The sequence below is a fragment of the Protomyctophum parallelum genome (assembly GCF_964188405.1).
Source record: "Protomyctophum parallelum genome assembly, chromosome: 13".
NCBI lineage: Eukaryota > Metazoa > Chordata > Actinopteri > Myctophiformes > Myctophidae > Protomyctophum > Protomyctophum parallelum.
In genome coordinates, this window is record NC_139708.1 from 6,466,083 (window position 1) to 6,486,310 (window position 20,228).

Consider the following 20,228-nt stretch of genomic DNA (forward strand, 5'->3'; position numbering starts at 1 on the left):
CCACTTACCCTAGCTTACACTTACCCCAACTCAACACCCTTCTGAAGTGCCTTTGAGCAAGGAATTGATGTTGAACCCCTAACTCACTAACTTCTCCAGTGAAGCTGCTCAGTGGCCAACAGACAGTGGTGGTTGTATTGGTCAGTTCCCAGGTTTTGTATTTATGTGTGTGCACTGTGCAAGGGGTTGAACGTGAGTACTCGGCTACGCTACTGCTAGGTAAATACAAATCTGTTCTTTTTGGCGAGCGACACCGCCCTCCTGCTACGGAAAAGTTCCACTGTGTGACATGACATCACGAATCATCTGTGATGGGCGGGGCCAGCCAGCATGGGCTCATGTTTCTGGGACCGCAGGCGTTTTAATGTATCTGTTTCTGTGACTATCAGACAGCCTCCAACCAGCCCACTGAGCCCAGCCCAGAATCAGCTGTCACTGACTGACTGTCACACTATTAACGACACGTTGCAGCTGAAAAGTCCCCTCCTATAGACAGTGGATAATTAGACACATTCGGACAGACTGGAGTGCGACCGAGTCGGAGCGGGGGTGGGGTGGGGTGGGGCACGGTGCACCGCGCCGCAGACAGCGGCAGAAGGTATCCGGGTTGTAGCAGCTGCTTGGTGGCGAGACTAGAGAGAAGAGAAGCCCCCGGCCGGACTGGACGGACGGCGGAGTGAGTCTGCGTTGCAGCAGCATCAGCACCAGGAGGATGGAGGGGCAGCAGCAGCAATACGGTGGGTCTGTTTAAATATGATATGATGATATCCAACCCCCCCCCCCCCCTTTAGCACAGAATCATACAGATACAGGCATGTTCTGTCTACTCTCATAATAACCTATTAGTTCACAAAGACCACGTGAAACAGATCGCGGAGTTGCCGATCGCCTTAATTGTATGATTCTTCTGTAAAGTCATCCAAGTTCAATTTTGAGAGTGATGTATCTTTCTTACAGGGTTCTGTGGATATTTTACCAAATTCCTTGATGTAGCTGCTGTTGAAATTAATTGGAGATGCACGCAGTCTTCTCCCTTTAGCTCATTTACAATAAGAGTTTTAGATAATCTTTTCTCATGTATTAAATAAACAGATAGAGGTAGGCTAATAGTCTCTCTGTGGTTCACTGTAGGATAAAGGTTTGCATGATGAATGAACAGCTGTCAGTTTAGAATGCATGCATGTTGAAAAAGCCTCACAACATTTTACTCTTTATGCTTAATATAATAGGCTACTTGATGCTGTAAATAATGTAGCTGCCTTTATTATTGACGTTGTTCAGTAACATTGTGTCACGTGTTTTGATATTATCATAATGGCACTTATAGTCAGGTCTAGAAGACTATAGACTCCTGAGAGACAGATAGCACTCACAGCAGTCATTATTGGAACCTTATAATTGTCCTTACAGGAAATTCAGACCTGACATGACATATATACAGTGAGTGACCCATGATACTGTTATAGGGTATGATTCATTGCCTGATTACATAGAGCCCAGGTCTCAATTATTTATCGGTTTAGTTTGTTGCTATCTTAATGCATCTCAAAATAGAACCTGCAGCAATGGCCTCATTGCCAGATTTCATCTAGTCTGTAGCCTACCCTCTAGAATAGATGCTATCTCAAACGCCTCAAACATAAAAGAGACTGTCTTTGTACAAAGATGTTGTATAATGTCCTCTTTCACAAGTTCGAGTTACTTCAGCCATTATTTTGTAACAACCAGAATACTGTGACTTTCAGCACATTCAAATAACATGCACCCTGACACCCTGAGATGTCCCTGACATCTCCTTGACAAAATCACTGGCCCATTATGGATTTCAGTGAAAATACGTATTCAGTACTAGGCCATGTCATGATATCATACTATCTCTCTCCCTGAGCAGTGAGCACTGTGACGATTCAGCATATTCAGGGTAAGGAGAGTGTATAAAATTAATCCCTCTGCCTGGTGTTATTCAGTTATTGTTCTTTGTGTTGGACATGAACATGGATGGATGATCAGCATGATTATACTGTGGAATAAATAATCCAGGAGAAGGGAAGAGCTGCCACATTCATCTCTTCTTTCATTCTGCTGTGAGAATGTTGCTATAGGTGCTAGTTTAAACTAGCCATCTTGGCACTTTCTATAGGTGTATAGCTTCTGGCTTGGTTTCTAGAATCACCTCACATGCCTCTCTTTGCTACACTCTGGGGTGTCATCTGTTGCTGTTTCATCCTTTTATCCGGTGCAATTTGCCCCTCTCTGCTGTCAGTCTGCCAGTGTTGCCATGTCTGCTTATTATAAGCGACGTTGGGCTTGTTTTTCTGTTGCTTGTAAATATTGGTAGTTGCTGGTTGCGTTTTTGGGACTTGTTTCTAAAGTGCAGTTGCTTATTTGGGCTTGTTTCCCAATAGTATTATTTGTCCACCGACCCCTCCTGCACAATCTAAAAACATTTTGTGTATTTCAAAGAATATTCGAAATGTTTAACTTTTTCCCAAGATTTTACTTAGAAGATAGTAGATGTACAAGCTCACAACGCATTTGCATTTCAACGCGTTGTGAGCTTGTAGATCGGCTATTTTCAAATAGCCAATAGACGCTTCTTTTGTGGCTTCATAGACCTGCTTGCTTATTTCTCTCGCCAAAATCGGGCAACGCTGCTGTCTGCATGCCAGAGGAAGTTCTGGTGGTTGACTCCTAGGTGTGGTGCATAGAGACAGGCGCATGTGGTTGGTGGTGTGGCTATAGAATTGTTGTAGGCTATAGGCTACTTGTAAGCGAACTGATAAGTCTTATTTCTGAAAGATGGACACTAGACAGCCCTCCATAGTGGGCAAAATAAAAACATCAGTTGATTTTCTGGTTTGGTTTTACACCTGGCACTTCAAGGATAAAAATAAATGGCAAAAGTCCAGAGTATAAAAAAACGTATCTACTACACACACAAGTGATTGACACTTGCAGTATGCCAGAGAAAGAAAATGTGAGTGCAACCTGACAGACAGCCAGGGTATCTATTCTGGGGCCCATCAATGAAAACATAAAAAAAAGACTGGAGAGGAAAATCTGCAGAGTGCTATACAGCAGAGTTACTCCTCCTCTCACTTCCTCCTGCAAAATATCATTGTTGTCTTTGTGTACGATGTGTCAAGAAATCATAAATCAATAACAGGACACGCACACAAACAAAGGCGATTGTTAGTCAGTAGAGGTGATGCTATATTAAGCCGCTGAGTGGGAGACCCACCAAGACACAGCCAGCTTATTCAACTATGTCTCAGTCTGTTCTAGAACGCTGGTTCCCAAACACTGGGGACTGGAAACCCTTTTGTTTCAAAACATTAAAAAAAGAAAAACTAATTTCATGAAGAAATCTTTTTTGAGGGTCCTATATTCAGCTATAGTGTAGATTTCTGTGCTAACACAAACAATAATTTTAAATGCCATTGACAATGAATTGAGATTTTTGTCAAATATGTTTTTATTGAACAGATTATAAATTATTACAAACATTATGATATGATATGATATATTTTTTATGAAACAAAATGAAAGAAAAAATAAACAAGACAAAAAAGAGAAAGAAATCCCTTAACCCTCCCACCCATACTGCTCAGTGACACTGCATACTATATAATAAGATGATAGAAAGCTCATGGAAAACATCTAAAAAGAAAATGGCGTACAGTCAACCATATCAATGGTATCCTGTCTATTAATCGTTTCTACTCAGGTAATGGACAAGGGGCAGCCAAACCTTATCAAACTGGCTCTCCCTGTTTCTCAGGAAATACCTTATTCTCTCAAGATGAAGTGTACTAGTCATTTCATTTAACCAGTGCCTAAATGCAGGAGCCTCCTCCTTCTTCTAGTGTGTCAGAATTAGTTTTTTCGCTGTAATCAGACCATATGAGAAGAGTTGTTTCTGCGCTCTCGTCAACATAGGCATGGAGTCTGACAAACCCAGAATAATTAGTACAGGATCGGGGGTCAATATGAATACTCAAAATATCAGAGAGCGTCTCAAATATCTTAATCCAATATCTTTGTATCCGAGGGCAAAGGGCGAAGCTATGAAGAAGATTTGCATCTATTGTATTACATTTGTCACAATGCGAAGAAATATCTGGGTATATGTTAAGTAATTTTAATTTGGAATAATGGAGTCTATGTATGACTAATTAATTGAGATTTACGTCATGTGTCTGAGCAAATCGACTATTTTGTCCTAACACAAACATTAAATGTCATTGACAATGAATAGAGAATTTACATTATATGTAGACGAGCAAATCGGCTATTTTTGTCCTAGACAAATCAATCCAATCAATCCCATTGACAATGAATGGAGAATTTACGTATGTGTCTGAGCAAATCGACATGTTACGTCATGATGATGTACGATTATAAGAGCGCCTCTCAATTCACAAGGGTGTGATTTTCTTCTTTAAAGAAGTTTCATAAATTTGAAAACTAATGTTTAACAAGTAGTGAAAATAGCTACAAGCTCACAATGCTATTTTCACTAGTTTGGGTCTAGGGCAAACGTCTAATTTCTCTTTTGGGTCTTGAGCTAAAAGGTTTGGGAACCACCAAACCACTGTTCTAGAAGACACAGCTTATTTTTTTAAGAGTTTCTGGCTTTCTGCACTGTTGGTGTTTTTGTTGTTGCTGCTGCTGTAGTGTTCTTACTTCATTCACCAGGCCAGCAATACATTTTCATGCAACATTTGCATAGCCTATACTACGTCCCCCTTGTGGTATTCCAGTGTATATGCCATTGCTGAATTCATGTGAGGTTTGCAGCACGAACTGCAGTTACTGTATATTCTACAGCAAGAAGAATTGGTAGCTGTATTACCTGAAACAGAAAGGTGCTGTTACATGTCATGTCCACTTGGTGGGGTGCATGTATAACTGTCAAAGAACTTCTAACCCTACATGTTTTGTGTACAGAGGAAAGGACCTCTTAGCAGCCACCAAGCTTTCACCAGTCCTCTTTTCAATGCCCATGTTGACTTCGATGTAAATGTCCTGCTAATTTCCTCCTCTCCCCAATTGGTTAGTTGCTGTCAGTTCACCCATATGTTTGTATTCGGTAGTCCCTATCACTGCCAACCCCTACCGGTGGTTCTGGGGATGGTGTAGTAGACAACAAGTGCAATGAACACACGCTATCCCTCCCAGTACTTCTCCCTGCTGAACAGGTGCCTTAACCAAACTAGAAGTCACTAGTGCAGTGACAGAGCTCACCTTCCCAGCCGTCCCTACAATTGTATTCATTGGAGCACCTGGCCAAACCTGATGCACGCACCATGGAGGTATTGAACCCCAGTCTCCACAGTGCCTAATTAAACCACTAGCTGCCAGCCTGCCACTGTTGTTCATTCCCCTGAGAAATTAGCAATGTTTGCCCCTTAACCCATTCTGACCGGGCACCCATTTTGGTGTTGGCATCATGTTATGCTTTAGCTATTTAAAAATAGCAGATCTACAAGCTCGTATCGCGCCACCGAGTGGCGCGATACGAGCTTGTAGGTCTGCTATTTTTGAAAAATCGAAGAGCGACTGACATTTTTAGAATCTGATCTCAGGTCAGAATGGGTTCATCAGACCAGTGTGTGTCCGGCGGAAACCTCGTATGAATCTGATCTCGGGTCAGAATGGGTTAATACAGGACTTGAATGTGGTGGTTATTGGTATCAGCCACATAGCTGGACCCCCTCCCTGGGCCACGTAGGCCCCCAAGAGCATTGAAGCTGGACTTTGAGAACCTGGGCCCCAGCACTGTGTCACCGGCATCGCCCGTCCCTGCTAACATTCTACACTGCTTGGTACTTGTATATATGACCTTCGTCTTGTGGTTGTTGTAGGAATCAGTCACAGCGGGTTCTGCCCAGGAGAACAGTCCATGGTACGCGGATGCTGCAGCTTAGTGTCAACACTCTCACATCCACATCCCCAAACGCAAAGACATTATGCACCATCCACACCCCATCCTTCAGTGCCAGGGTGTGGATGCATGTCGCTGCTTTGCCTGTCGAACACAAACAGGCATCCGGTTAAGTGCATATTTCCCTTCTAGTTTGAGATGGTCTCTCTGAAACAGAAAGTGACTGAGCAGCCGCAGGTTCCTACAGAACAAACACACTATATAATTATTACAATATAATATCAATTTCAGAAAAAAACACATATTTGAATTTCCACATGAGCCCTCAGTCCCATTTTAGAAACCGGCATGTCATAATGATAAATGGAAGGGAACAGAGTGTGGAGCACTTGCGTCACAGTAAAAATCTAATTTTAACACTGCTGTACTTTTCAACTCACCGGGGAAGACTTCCTCCTTGCCTCATGCACACAACTGAACTGCCAGAGTCTAATCATGGTGTTTTGAATTCCACGGTACGTAGTTCCACTGACAGCTGCCTTCAAGCAAAGTGACATCTAAGACAGATTTTTACCTTGTCATACGGCGGAGTCGCGTGCTGAAAATAGACAACCTGCTATGACAGAACATAAATTAGGAATTATAACTCTCATGCAGCTGCATGTAGGATGCACAGTAAAACCAGAGAGAATACCAATACAAACGTGTTACAAATGGATTAATACAAATAACGTGTGCATGAATGAACCTTAGTGCAATTTAGTGCACTAAGGAAAATACAAAAAACACTTTCGTAGTTACTTTTCATATTTAGACACGTTAACAACTTAACCCCTAATTTATGTTTTGGCTATTTGAAAAATAGTTGATCTACAAGCTCACTCACAACATGCGTGCTGATTTAAACATAAAACAGTTTATAGGTCATTCATACTGAGCACTTCATTGCTACTGTTGGTACTAGTAGGTACTAGGTACTGTAAGTAAACGTTGATGCCAATACTTTTGTACATTTTCTCGAGTAAAAAGTTGGACCTGCTCTGCTGGCACAGCTTATGGGTGTTACGTTGTCCTCATAGCATCTCTATCAGCCCGTACCGGCTCCACACTGTGGCACTCTGCAGTGTGCCACACTGTGCTCTGTCATTATCACTCTGCTCTCCATGCTCGGCTGCAGCAGGGACCCAACTGGCAGAGAATAAGGAAGCTGCTGTGTGTGACGAGCACCGAATGAGAGTGGACATTGTTGCCTGACGGGAGGAAGCTGAATCGTGACCATTCTACCACTGAAGTGATCATTTCCATTTTCCTTCACAATGGAAATTGAAATTACGACGCAATTATTATACGGTAGTATAAAAAAATAAATAATAATAACATTAGAAAATAAATTCTGATGACAATTCTCCTGGTCCTCACAAGAGAAATTGTGGTTTTGTTTAAACGCTTAGGGGGGGGGGGGGGGGGGGCTTACAATTAGAAACATATTTAGTGTCTAGTCTTAGTGTAGAGGTTGGTTTAGCGGTTGTGGTTCGAGTTTTGCCCAATTCATAATTAGTTGCGTTGTGTGCTTGATGTGTCACGAGTCTCACGACCCGATCTTGCAGATCTACAAGCTTGTAAATTGTTTATTTTCAGTGCGTAACACTGGCATGCAACTATGTATAATGAAGGCTGTAGCGTTAGGGTTAAAATATACTATAGTAAAATACGCACATCACTTCCTGGAGGTGCTGGGTTAAAAAAGTAACAGTAACAGTAAGAGAAGGGAACCCGCACACTCATATGCTCCAAAAGATAACTTTATTGACGACGTTTCGAGCCAAGGCTCTTCATCTGGTCAAAACTGAGCGTTAGGGTTCAAACGATCTGAGAACCCATCATCAAACCCCTCGATCTTTTCCGTGTGTGTGTGTGTGTGTGTGCGCGCCTGCTGCATACGTGCAAGCATGTGGCTTTGCATTGTGAAGAGCTGGCTGTGATAGTGTGATATTGGCTTTCTATGAACAGTGTGAGAGCGAAGAACATTATTAAGACAAATGTTTCCATCAAGGAACAAATGATTTCTCCCCATCTGTTGCCAAGCAACTATGAAACCTTGATTTACTTTTAGAAGCCAAATGATGCATCACTGGAACAACAGGGCAGATGAAACTGAACTAGAATGGCGTGCTGTCGCTGATGTACAGTAGGCTAACTGGCTGCCATGTCCCCCACACACGCACACACAAACATGCACACACAAACACCACTTGGTACTTGTGTGTGTGTTATCACTTTATATTTTGCGACATACAGTATTGTACGGATGCTTGCAGGGAGTCTGTTGAAGTGAGAGCAAGAGCGAGAAAGATTTGATTGACTGACGTTTTTATTGACAAAAATGCATGTACATGAACATATATTTGTCAAACGGACACAATAAAGCCTGAGAGCTTATTTCCATTGTAATCCTTTTGAGTGTGAGCGTGCATGAATATAGTGAGGGTGGCGGTTGGGAGATTTTGTCCAGAATGTGCCTGGGTTTATTTTTTGTGTTTGTGTGCAGTCTGTTAGGTCTAAGAATATCTTGTAGAGTTACTGTGCAAGTAGCAAGGGAACACGAGAGAGGTGACGAAAAGACAGGGAGGGGGAGACAGAGAGAGAGAGCTCAGTGTGAGTGAGTGAAGTGAGTGAGTGAGAATGACAGAGAAAGGCAAAGTAAAAGAAGAACAGCACAAAGGGGGAAGAGGGAGAAAGCAGAAGTGAAATGAATGCACTGAAAAGGGCTGTAAGGCTTTGAATGCGAAGACAGAGTCAGAGGGTGCGAGAAAGGAGAGGACGGTTTCATCAGGGATTAGGGATCACACATCAGGGATTACACTGGACAGTCAGAGCGACAGAGTGCACCACCTGGGAGGAGAGCCTTCTACGGTACCGTGTCAGCGTGCCTGGCTGAGACCGAGCCTCTCCACGTGGGGGCTGGCCTCGGCAGCACCGGCCCCCTTTTCTCTCCACACCACTCTCCTGTGTCAATCATTAGGAGAGCGCTATTATTCAGGGACACACACACACACACACACACACACACACAATACATACAACACTGAACACATACAGCATACACACACACGTACAGCACTCGTCTGACTGCAGCGATGGGTTCAGTGAGTGAACTTTGCGTGTCCAGCTTCCAGGCGATGTTGTGTCCAGCTGTACTCGTCCAGGATTTTTCAGGTAAGGCTGTCTGCTCAGGGAAGCATCTATATGTACATACATTATGAGTGAAGATGCTACAGTAGGCAGCGCAACCTTCCTAATGACATGCTGGGTCGCATCATGATTTATTGTCTGTTCATAATAGGAAACTAGGTCCCTTGCTGCAGACATCAGCGCTTACCTTAAAGTACCTGGATCATGATGTGTGTCTGGCATGTCTGTTGTAAGAGCAGGAGGAAGCCTGTTGACATTCTTTTCTCTGTCAAGATTTCACATAATATGTGAAATCTATTATAGTGCAACAGGTTTCGTGTGCAGCGGAATGCAATGCAATTACATACTGTGTGTGTGTGTGTGTGTGTGTGTGTGTGTGTGTGTGTGTGTGTGTGTGTGTGTGTGTGTGTGTGTGTGTGTGTGTGTGTGTGTGTGTGAATGAGCAGGCATGATAGTGCATGAGCAATAGCAAAAATACGTGGCTTCCCCAAGAGATGATAACAGATAGGCTGACAAAAATAGAGCTTGTTGTAGCTACTGCATACGGTACTCTCTTTAAGCACGCCCTGCTAACTCAGTACTAAGCAGGTGTAATCTGTACTGGCGCGCCACACACACACACACACACACACACACACACACACACACACACACACACACACACACACACACACACACACACACACACACACACACACACACACTTTGAGAAATTGAGATGGAGACAAACTTATTATATCTGTGGTGTTTTTGCACACAGTGCTACAGTAGATTTGAGTGATATACATTTCTTCTTTATCATGCAAATGCTGCACTCCTCCTTCCTCAAGTTCCACTGTTGGAACTGTGTGAGACAGATTCCTCTCGTCTGCATTCCACTAGTTGCTGTGTGTGTGTCTGAATGTTTACTGGGCATCATCAGCTCAAAACAGATAAGCCTGTGTTGCAGAGTGTTGCAGGCCAGCCTGGTTCATACTTTGTCATAACTTGTAAGGCACAAAAATAGCCCATCTAAAAGCTCACAACCTGTCGCATTGTGACTGTAGATTGTTGATCTGTTATTTTTGGGGTGTGAGACAACGTCATACGTCATATGTAAGCATAAAGCTATAATTCTATGGCCGGATTATGGACCTATAGGCAAAGAGGGCCAGTGCCAAGGGTCCCTTGACTAGCAGAGGCCCCTGGGGTGGCTCCTAGGCCCCAAGACTGATCTACAATTTACTAAAATGTATATGTTAACTAACAGTCAAATATGTGGGCCCTTCTGTCTATACATTACAACCCTCCTGTAGCTCTAAGCTGTCTGACTAATAGAGCTGACAAGGATTTCTAAGATTTTTGCGCAATTGACCTGCAGGGCCTCCTAGTGCAAGTCTTAATCCGTCCCAGCCTAATTCAGGCTCTGTTTTACGACGGTGTCGCATGCCGAAACTAGCCGATCTACAGGCTCACAATGCATCACTGATTAGTGATTGGCTATCTTGGGCACAGGTTACAGGCATAAGACAAAGTATAAATTGGGCTTAATTACATTAGATTAGATGTAATTTACCTTCCACTCTTTTTGCTCAGGTCAATGCATTCAAGACAAGACAATGCATAAAATATACACCACAATTAAAACATCCAGCAAAGTAATTCTATAGGGTATGCCTATTACTTAATTCTACATTTAAAAGGGTCTTCAGAAAGCAATGTCCTCTCCACACTTGAGGGGGCGACTGCACGTTTGTGTGGGGGGTCCGGGGGGAGTTGGCATTAGCAAGCAAGTCCAGTTTGACCAGGTGAGGTGGATCAGCAGGGTTGTGTTTATTAAGGAGCTTAATGGCTGAGGGGATGAAACTGGCACTGCCCTTTGCCTTCTTGAATAGAGGGACAGCATATCTCCCACCCGGGGACAGGACCTCGAAGCAGGTGGTGAGGTTAGGAGTTGGGTCTCTCGTGATCTTTCCTGCTTTCTTTACTGTCAATGTCATTGACCTCTGAAAGAATGTTTTAGTTGTCAAGAATCTGCTTCAATGCGTATTAAACCTTTGGGCAGGATATACATGACTTGACATGTGTTGGCTTATTGTTTCTTGTCTCTACTCTAGACACTGTTAAGCATGGGCCCACTTGAACGCCAAACTACTTTATTTTGTTGGGACCCGCAGATTAGATTGTGCTACATACTGTATAACGAAGAATAAGGAAATAAAATTGAATAATAAAAAGATAATTAGGCTACACATATACAACAGTTATAGGACTATGCCCTAATAATACTTAGGGACTTGTCTTATAGACAGGCACAGTGACTCATCATAATTAGCAGCGTATGTAACCTATGTGATCGTCAAGTAAGAGGACGGCTGTTGTTAAACAGGCCAATGTCCTCAATGTTCACTGAGTTGGTGCATGTGGTTTGAAATCTGTCCAGTTCAATATGGGGAGTGTCGCTCCCGCCCTCGTGATGTCGCAATAGATAGATCAGCAGTGGAGTGACATGTGAGAGATGACATTTCCCACATGGTGGGGAAGTGAAAATGTACATTAAGCATGAACCGGATTTCTCTGGTGTCAAGAATGCTGTGACAGCAGAGTTAGTGCTTAATGTCACGACAACAACAACAACAAGACCGTGCCCGGCAAGAACTCCAAGTGTGTTTTTGCTTTTGAATTGTTATTTATTATTTCTATTTTACTTGTGAATCATTAAAGTGATTCATGTTTCACTAATGGTGGGACAGCAAGGGCCAGGCCAAATTAAGTAACACTATAAGGTCACTATCTGTACACTACATACTGTAACTCAATAGCATGTGGGCTTTTAAAACACACTCAAAATGTCACTTAGATTCTTGTGCACATTCTACATATTCATAGCTTAAGGCAGGATATATAAAGATAATGAATGAATGACAGTGATACTGTTTTTTTTCTTCTTTTTGTAATCGCTTAACCGCATACTTTATTTTATTTTATAAATGTATTCACAAACGAGAAATATGTGATCAACTCTTATTTAGTTATTTTAGTGTTCTAGGGTGTGGCAATTCTGCTCCGAAGGATTTCCCAGCATGACTTGGTGATTGCCCACATTTATTGTTTATGGTTGTGTGAAGTGTGCATGTTGGTTGATCTGGAGAGCATGGGGAGGGTTGAGCTTTTTTTAGTGAATTTAATTGAGAAAGCTGCAATGAAAAGACTTCACTACGTTAATAAGTTACCTCGTCCCGACTCCCTTCCTGTCGATCCTCAACCCATCGTTCATTATTTTAGCACTTGTACTAATGTGGCTTATCAAGTTCTCATTGCTGTACCCTTGTGTGGCTTGAAAAGAACTTGAACAACATTGAAGATTCCACCACATACCACTATGGAAAACCGCCGCGGTGAACAAGTGTGGGAAGGGAGTTGGCTGAGAACACATCAGGTGACACTGAACCTGTGGTACACAAACTTGGACCTCCTCTTTGTCCCCAAGGCAGTCAAGCGAACCTTCGGGGACAGAGCGTTCAGTGTGGCAGCCCCCACCCCCACCCTGTGGAACTCTCTCCCAATAGAGATTTGCCATGCTCCAACACTAGATTATTTTAAGGCTACCTTGAAAAGACACTTATATACATTTTGTAAAGCGTGCTTGGGTTCATGAAAGGCACTATATAAATTCAAGCTATTATTATTATTATTATTATTAAGGGTTTGGCAGGACAGTGGATGTTGACTGCGTCCATACTGATCATTATTATTTGTTATTTATTTTGGTATTGCAACAGTGAGAGAGAGAAAGGAAAGGCAGACAGAAAGCAGCTAGCTAGGGGATTGACATCCAGTCTGGCTGGGTGTCCAACAGGCCCAGGGTACACACTGAAGAAGGTATTTTGCGCATGAGGCATGCGCTAATTACCATTCGGGTACCGTATCAGGTCATCTCATGTCAATCGTGACTGACAACATGTTGTCACATGTAAGTTCTCCTCTGTGTTTCCTAAGTGTTGACCGACAGATGGAGTCAGATACTAGGAGCTGATCCAGGCCTGCATGTAGAATGTTCTTACTTCTTAGGCAGATATAGACCTCGACCTGGTTCGGCTTGCACCTGGATACTGTATATTGATCCTCTATATACTCGACCCTCAACCCGAAGCAAACCATGTTTGGCAGCATCGGTTCATCCATGTTTGACTTGGTGAGTTGCTTAAGAGGAGGTCACTCGTGGTGACCTCGGCCCACCATGCCAGTTAACCCTTTAAGACCTGCATGAGGCTGATTCTTCTAAATCCGTAGTTCTCATACAAAAATACAATACAAAAATCTTTCAAAAAGGTGATAATATGCAGTATATTTCAACCTACGTATCTTTATTTGCCTCTTAGTCCAGGCAATTGAAGGCTGAGTATGGGATAGAAAATGTACAATATATTTCAATCTCTACATATCTGTCAGCATGCTTGTTAGACTCTAAAACAAAACAACAGTGTTCGCATACCTCCTATGTTTTTCAATATGTATTCAGTTGTGTTTAAGAGTATTTGAATGGTGTAAAGAGTGATTCATTCATACACGCACAGTGTTAATAATAGCCAATCCACATCGCTCGCGTGTTATGTTGCGACGTGTTGTAGATCATGTAGATCGGCTTTTTCCGTTGCTGCTCGACACAGCACACAACCAAGTCTAACTCGGTCGTAAGTGTGGGAGAGAATGAGGCACATTCTTAGCCTGACACTCTCATCGTTTCACTTCGCCAGTGCCAGGACACATATTTTGTAATGCTAGCGATTCAGGGCTGGAGCCAGGCTAGCATATTTTGATGTAGCACTGCTGCTTAAAGGGACATTTCACTCAATGTTAATAGTATTTGTAACACAGAAGTCTGTGTTTGACTAGGATTTGACTGGATTTCTGAATTCCTACAATGACCATAATGCTTTAGTGCACTTCCCCTCCTTGTGGAGAGGTTGACACATTTTGGGCATGAACATGACATGACTAAAATATAAAAAACACATATTGCACACCCCAGGATAGTGTTTCTTGTATACTAAACGTCATCAAAGTAAGATCTGGTTGCAAAAGGGGTGAAGTAGCCCTTTAAGGAAGATGTGACAGTAATTAGCCGATGAATATCAGCCAAGTACCAGTCCTGTCTTCTGCGAGGCAAATAGCTGCTTTGCTCGGGTTCGCTGACATGGAAATGACACCTGTGGGCTCCAGCCCAGAGCCCACAGGAGGCTGTGGATATAAAGATATGTTTGGCTCTGGCTGTTTCTGTTCTGAAGGCACAAGCTGCATTGTCAGCAGCAGCATTGTATATATTCAACCATTTGCAAAATCAGCTTATTGTAAAAGTGGTTTGCAGGAGGTACTGCCCAGTAGCAATGCTGGATGGAGACAAAGCTATGAATGGATGCAAACTTATTATGGTGACAAAATATGTTTCTTTATATTGTTTGTTTTGTAAGAGAACTGCACATGAAGGAAGAGAAATAAAAGTAATGTTGATATCAGCCTGATTTGGCATTTTCTGCTCCCAGACAGTGACCAGACTCATTCTCCAGCCAGACTATGGCCCTCAGTTATCAATGGAGTGTAAATTCTGCCTCAAATTCGAGCGAGTACGCTCACGTCGGCATGGCATTTATGAAGTGATCGCAAACAGCTGATCCTTGCGTAATTTCGGTCGTAGCATTGATAAATGTGACGGCTGAAATCAATCTGGCATGACCCTACAAAATCAGGCCTCGCCCTTGTTTTTGCGACATGAATATGACCAAACAATGTATGTAAAACATAGTTACATGATGGAAAGCCAATAAAAACGTTTCCCCCTCTCGCCTCGCTTGCCTGTCAATGTGTCATGTCGCGCATGCACGCATGCACGCATGCACGCATGCACGCATGCACGCATGCACGCATGCACGCATGCACGCACCTATTGTACATTTCGGCACACTGGAAAGAAACGCCAGTAGGATTATTCTGTGAGGCTACAACGGAACCTTTGTCAAGTATAGGCTACCTTAATCACATATCACATCATCATGAATGGAATAGGTTTGTAGGATATTTATTTAACCCATTCTTAAGAAGTGCGCAGAGCACTGCATGTTAAAGCCATAGGTTAAAGCGACCCCCCTGTGAGTCGGACTGCTGTGAGTAATAATAATAGCCTACTTGTTTTTAATTGCGCAGTTTTAATTTCTTGTACAGTTGGAAATATCCTTTCATATTACAGTTACACATCTTCGATTCATGCCTTTATAATATATATTATTTTTTATATGTATTATTTATTAGTTTTATAGCTATTAGGAGTGAATACGTAACTTTAGAGGCCTGTCAGCAGATCAGACAATGCTCCTCCGCTTGTCTACGACAGAAAAACAGGTGCAGATAAAGTCAACGACAGCTCCCGAGTCCCGACCTGATGTGAAGTTTGGCCTGGCATACGTCCCACGCTGGAATGATAAATGCCGGAAATGGCGGTGATCTTGGCGCATGCCAATTTTTGGGCGTACGCCGCGTTGATAAATGAGGGCCTATATATTTTTCGCACTCACCCTTGGTAACCACCCATATATACTGTATGTAGATGCTTGTTTGTTTTAAAGGTGCTTATTCGGTTGTTGTTTAGTATGCACGTATAGCGCCCATCCATGGACTTCTTCAGGGCAGGCTTTAGGGACCAGCATTCACAGCCATATAGGAGAATGCCTCTACAGTCGCATATGTGAAGCTGAGCATGATGATATCTATACTGTATGTTTGAGGAGGTTGGAGTTCCACACACTGGCCATGCCGTTCAGAGCCCTCCATGCAAGCACCTTCCTCATATCAGTCTAGAGTTTTGCTCTGATGAGTTGACCCATGAGCCCAGCTATTTGAAGATTGACTTCTTTCAGTGCATTATCTCATTAGAGGTATAGGATCTTGTACTGTATAACCTTGTTTTTTTTTGGCATTTAGCCCAAGACCAACCTTGGCAATGCCTTGAGGCAACACATTACTCAAACTACTGTGTGTATGTAGCCTATCTTTAAGGACAAAACAGTTTCCCTCTTTCTCTAGTGTCTATGGTGATGATACTAATTGTGGGAGTAAATAAATGATCATTAGTTTTACAGTATATACTGTAGTAGTATTTTATGCTCTATGTCTAAGATGAACAGCCCTGCGCAGATTAGCAGTGAGTGAGTAACTTGTCCCAGGCGGGGTTACAGCTCCGGTTAGGAGGTCTCTGCATTTCACACTCTCTGTTTAAGAGTCTGATCAGTGAGGTCACACAGTGAACATTCTGACAGGCCAGCGCCCGATAGGGTGTGTGCGTGCATGCACTGCGTATGTGAGAGAGATAAACTTTGTGAACCTCCTCACTGTCAGGTGAAAATAAGCAGACTGATGTCGTGGTCTTGTGTGTATGGTGCCTGCATGCCCACACCCTCCCACAAACCAACCAGGTTTGTGGGAGTCAGCAGTGACAAGGGACTAGAGTACTATAGTGACATAGTAACAAGGGGACTTGGGAATAACTACATTGGTAGAAAAAGGGGAGGATGAGGACATAAACATGTGGATGTGTGGTTCAGGGACCCTCAGGGGTCCTTCGGTGGGTCTCAGAGTATTAACAGATGTTGTTGTTGTTAGACACCCTGTCTATAACATCAAAATCAGTTTGACTACGGAGAACCACTGATGTTGATGGAAAGATGTGTATATTGAGGCACCGTAATGGAACACTCAAACCAACCACGTACACGCACGCACGCACACACACGCGCTGAGCAAAAGTAAAAGCTGTGTGACAAAAGACAACTAAATATATTCCTTTATTATTACATGACTCAAGTCGGTAATTATATGTTTTGGTCTGATTTTATACTTTGGCGTACAACAAAGTATAAATATATGTCTCCCCTGAGCCCCCTCTACATTACACGTTGTTTCTTTGGCTTCATCCAAAACTTAATACCTACACCTGTAAATTGGTGTTGTGCCAACTGGTGGGAGATATAGATCTGCTGTCTGCTGTGTAATTAGCTTTTTGTTTTAAGTCAGCAGAACTCGAACTTCACGTTACAAGAGATTATATTTTCCTTCAGGGCACCAGCGGAAAAGCAGCCCTAAATTACATGCTGCCGCTTTCCCTTTGTAAAAATTGGGAAATATGAGGCAATTATGCAAATATTTTTACTTCTTTGTCTGGACCTCGTGCCATGGATGATTTGTTTTGTTTTGCCGGTGTGCTGAAGTACCTCCTATTACCATTTATCTAGCTGACACATACTGTATACTGTAATTTACTATGACCCTCTCTCCTCACTGTTGGGGCCATATATAACTGCAATTTATTTAAATGGCCAGTAGAGGTCACTCTGAGCATTTACACCTATGATTGTGTTGGGTTGTCTGTCTGGCTATGTGAGAGACGAGACTGAGGTTTGTTTTTCTCATGTAGGCCATTTAAACAAACTAAAGCTATCCACGTGGACGCATTCACTCAACAGAAACCCTTGTGTACTGTTGCTTTATGAATAACAGTCCCTCCACCACCTCCTATGTCCGTGGGCTAGCATATTAACCGGTCCTTGTGATTTATATCACATAGAAATGACCTCATTGTGTGTGGGTATAATTCCATTATCACAATTGAGACGTGACCACTTCATCACCCCCATTTCACACTGCTAGAACAATGCAGTAAAGGCAGTCCTGACATGGATCATGTGTTGCTGGAACCAGTAGATTCCTATGAGCACAATGCCTTTTCCTTTCTAAGGTTCAGTGTTGGGCGATGAACTCTGCTTGACCTGTGCAATGGTTCTCACACTTGTCTTAATTTTGTATTTCACGGACCCCCATAACTCTGAGGAGTACAGACCTTTAAGGGTGACGGGCGGCGGTGGCTCAGGGGTAGAGTGCCTGGATGGTAACCGTAAGGTTGCCAGTTCGAACCCGGGCTCCCCCAGAGTTACTGTCGAAGTGTCCTTGAGCAAGACACTGAACCCCTAATTGCTCCCGATGTGCTAGTTGGTGCCTTGCATGGTTTCCGCTGCCATCGGTGTATGAATGTGTGTGTGAATGGGTGAATGTAATGCACAATCTCTGTAAAGCGCCTTGGATAAAGGCGCTATATAAATGCACCATTTACCATTTTGACAATCATATTCTCCACATAAGGGCAGGCATATTGGAGCAGCAGCAGGCCCTGCTGCTGTGTCTCCGACTCTCAGTACAGCAGGGCGGTGTCTCCCTAACGTGAGAACAATAATCTGCCCAAAGGTTCTGCCCTATTACTCACATACAGTAACACCATTAATCCACTAGCCTGATGCATTCCAATGCTTCACATATACTGTACAGAATCAACGAAAGCTGTTTCACAATGTTGATGTGAGTAATCCTTCTGACCAAGGGGGACGTTTTGAACCTTACCTAACCTATTAGCCACCCTCCGTCGTAATTTGATCCTAAAATCTGTCTGGTTAACTAAGCATAAAATAATTATAATTATATATATCACAATATCACTCAAACCAGTGGTTCTCAAAGTGGGATTCTGGGGGGGGGGGGGGGGGGGGGGGGGGGGGGGTTCCACAGGATCCCCAATATGAGGAACTGTATTAAGAATATTTTATTTTAACATAATTTTTATAGACGGAATGTCACAGGATGAAGTAAACAGAGCTAACAGTCAGAACCATATTTTATTCTTCTGTGCATCGCAATGCGATACATTGTGAGCTTGTGGGTCTACTACTTTTGGAGAAAGAAAATTGTGAAAATGTTCCTTCCTTTCAAATGGGCTTCCGTGGCCAAATAAAATACATATCAATTTGGGGGTCCTTGACATGAAAATGTCTGAGAATTCTGCACTGCAGCCGTTTGCGGGAAGTTGGTAACTCTGGCCTTGAGGAACAATGCAAGGAGGAATTAGCAAAGCTATGCAGGCATATTGTATATCTGTTCTATTGTGAAACTTAAGGCTTTGTTTATGAATATTTCCTCTGCTGGGTTTTGGTCGTCATGAGCCGCGGACACACAAGCAGTTATATACTATGACGTCACGTCTTTAACCACATGAACCCTATAGTGGCCCTATTCTAGGGCGAACATTTTACGCATTGTGAGCTTGTTGATGGGCTATTTTGGCAAAGATATTTGGTATAGAGCAGTGGTTCTCAAACTTTTTTAATTTCAAGGCCCCCCTTTACCACCATTACAGATCCATTTGGTGCCATTTGTATACTCTTGTAGTTATAGACCTGTAAGGGTCCATTTGGAACCCCCTCAAGGAACCCATTTTGAGATCCACTGGTGTAGATGGAAAAAAGGAGGGTATACAGTCATTAATATTCTGGAAAAGTAATAATAATAATAATAATAATAAAACTTTATTTGTATAGCACCTTTCATGACATGAAATGCAGCTCAAAGTGCTTTACAGAACAATGGAGAATAAAAGAAAAGCAAGGCAATGACATTAAAAAACAAGCAGTAATGCAGTACAGTGAGGACATGAAAAATATAAGATCAATTAAAGGCAATGTTGTAGAAGTGGGTCTTGAGCTGAGCTTTAAAATGTCTACAGAGGCTGCCTGACGAAGGTACAGTGGGAGCTTGTTCCATGCCGACGGCCCGTAGAAGCAAAAAGCTGCTTCCCCGTATTTTTTAGTTGCCATTTTTTGGGGCAAAGCGAGCAGGCCACCAGTGGAAGACCTTAGGGGGCGGTTTGGGACATATTTAGGCAGGCAGTCATGTAGGTAGGAAGGTGCGAGACCATTGAGAGCTTTATAGACAAGTAAAATAATTTTAAAATCAATCCTAAAAACAACCGGAAGCCAGTGCAGCGATGCCAAAACTGGAGTAATATGTTCTCTCATCTTAGTTCTAGTGGGTCTATATATGGGCATAATACTGCCTGCCTATAGTCAAACTACTACACTCTTATATGCATCCTGTTTGAAAGCAAGGGACAGAGGAACATCAACAGAGAAAGTAAGGAGGCGTTTGCCCTTTTCAGAAATCTGTCCTGCTCATTGAACTGAATAAAGAGGATGCATGATTTAACAAATTAATATACCCAAACAAAAGATCTTTTAACATTTTAGGATCCAACATGACGTTGACAGGATATTTACATAAACATCCCATTTAATCCATC

General features: G+C 42.7%; 2 protein-coding genes across 3 annotated transcripts in view; one reads left to right on the top strand and one right to left on the bottom strand.

Annotated features, from left to right (window-relative positions):
* The window catches only part of cenpx (centromere protein X), a 141,454-nt gene that overhangs the window by 96,660 nt on the left and 24,566 nt on the right, over nt 1-20,228 (bottom strand). The window lies entirely within an intron of this gene.
* The window catches only part of cyth1a (cytohesin 1a), a 64,664-nt gene continuing 45,016 nt past the window's right edge, over nt 581-20,228 (top strand). The window contains exon 1 of one of the 2 annotated variants that reach the window (XM_083780617.1): nt 581-737. In XM_083780617.1, the coding sequence (XP_083636743.1) occupies nt 713-737 (25 nt within the window). In that variant the 5' untranslated portion in view covers nt 581-712. Of the gene's footprint in view, nt 738-8,661; nt 9,104-20,228 lie in introns of those variants that run through there. The other variant, XM_083780615.1, reaches the window with a different exon arrangement.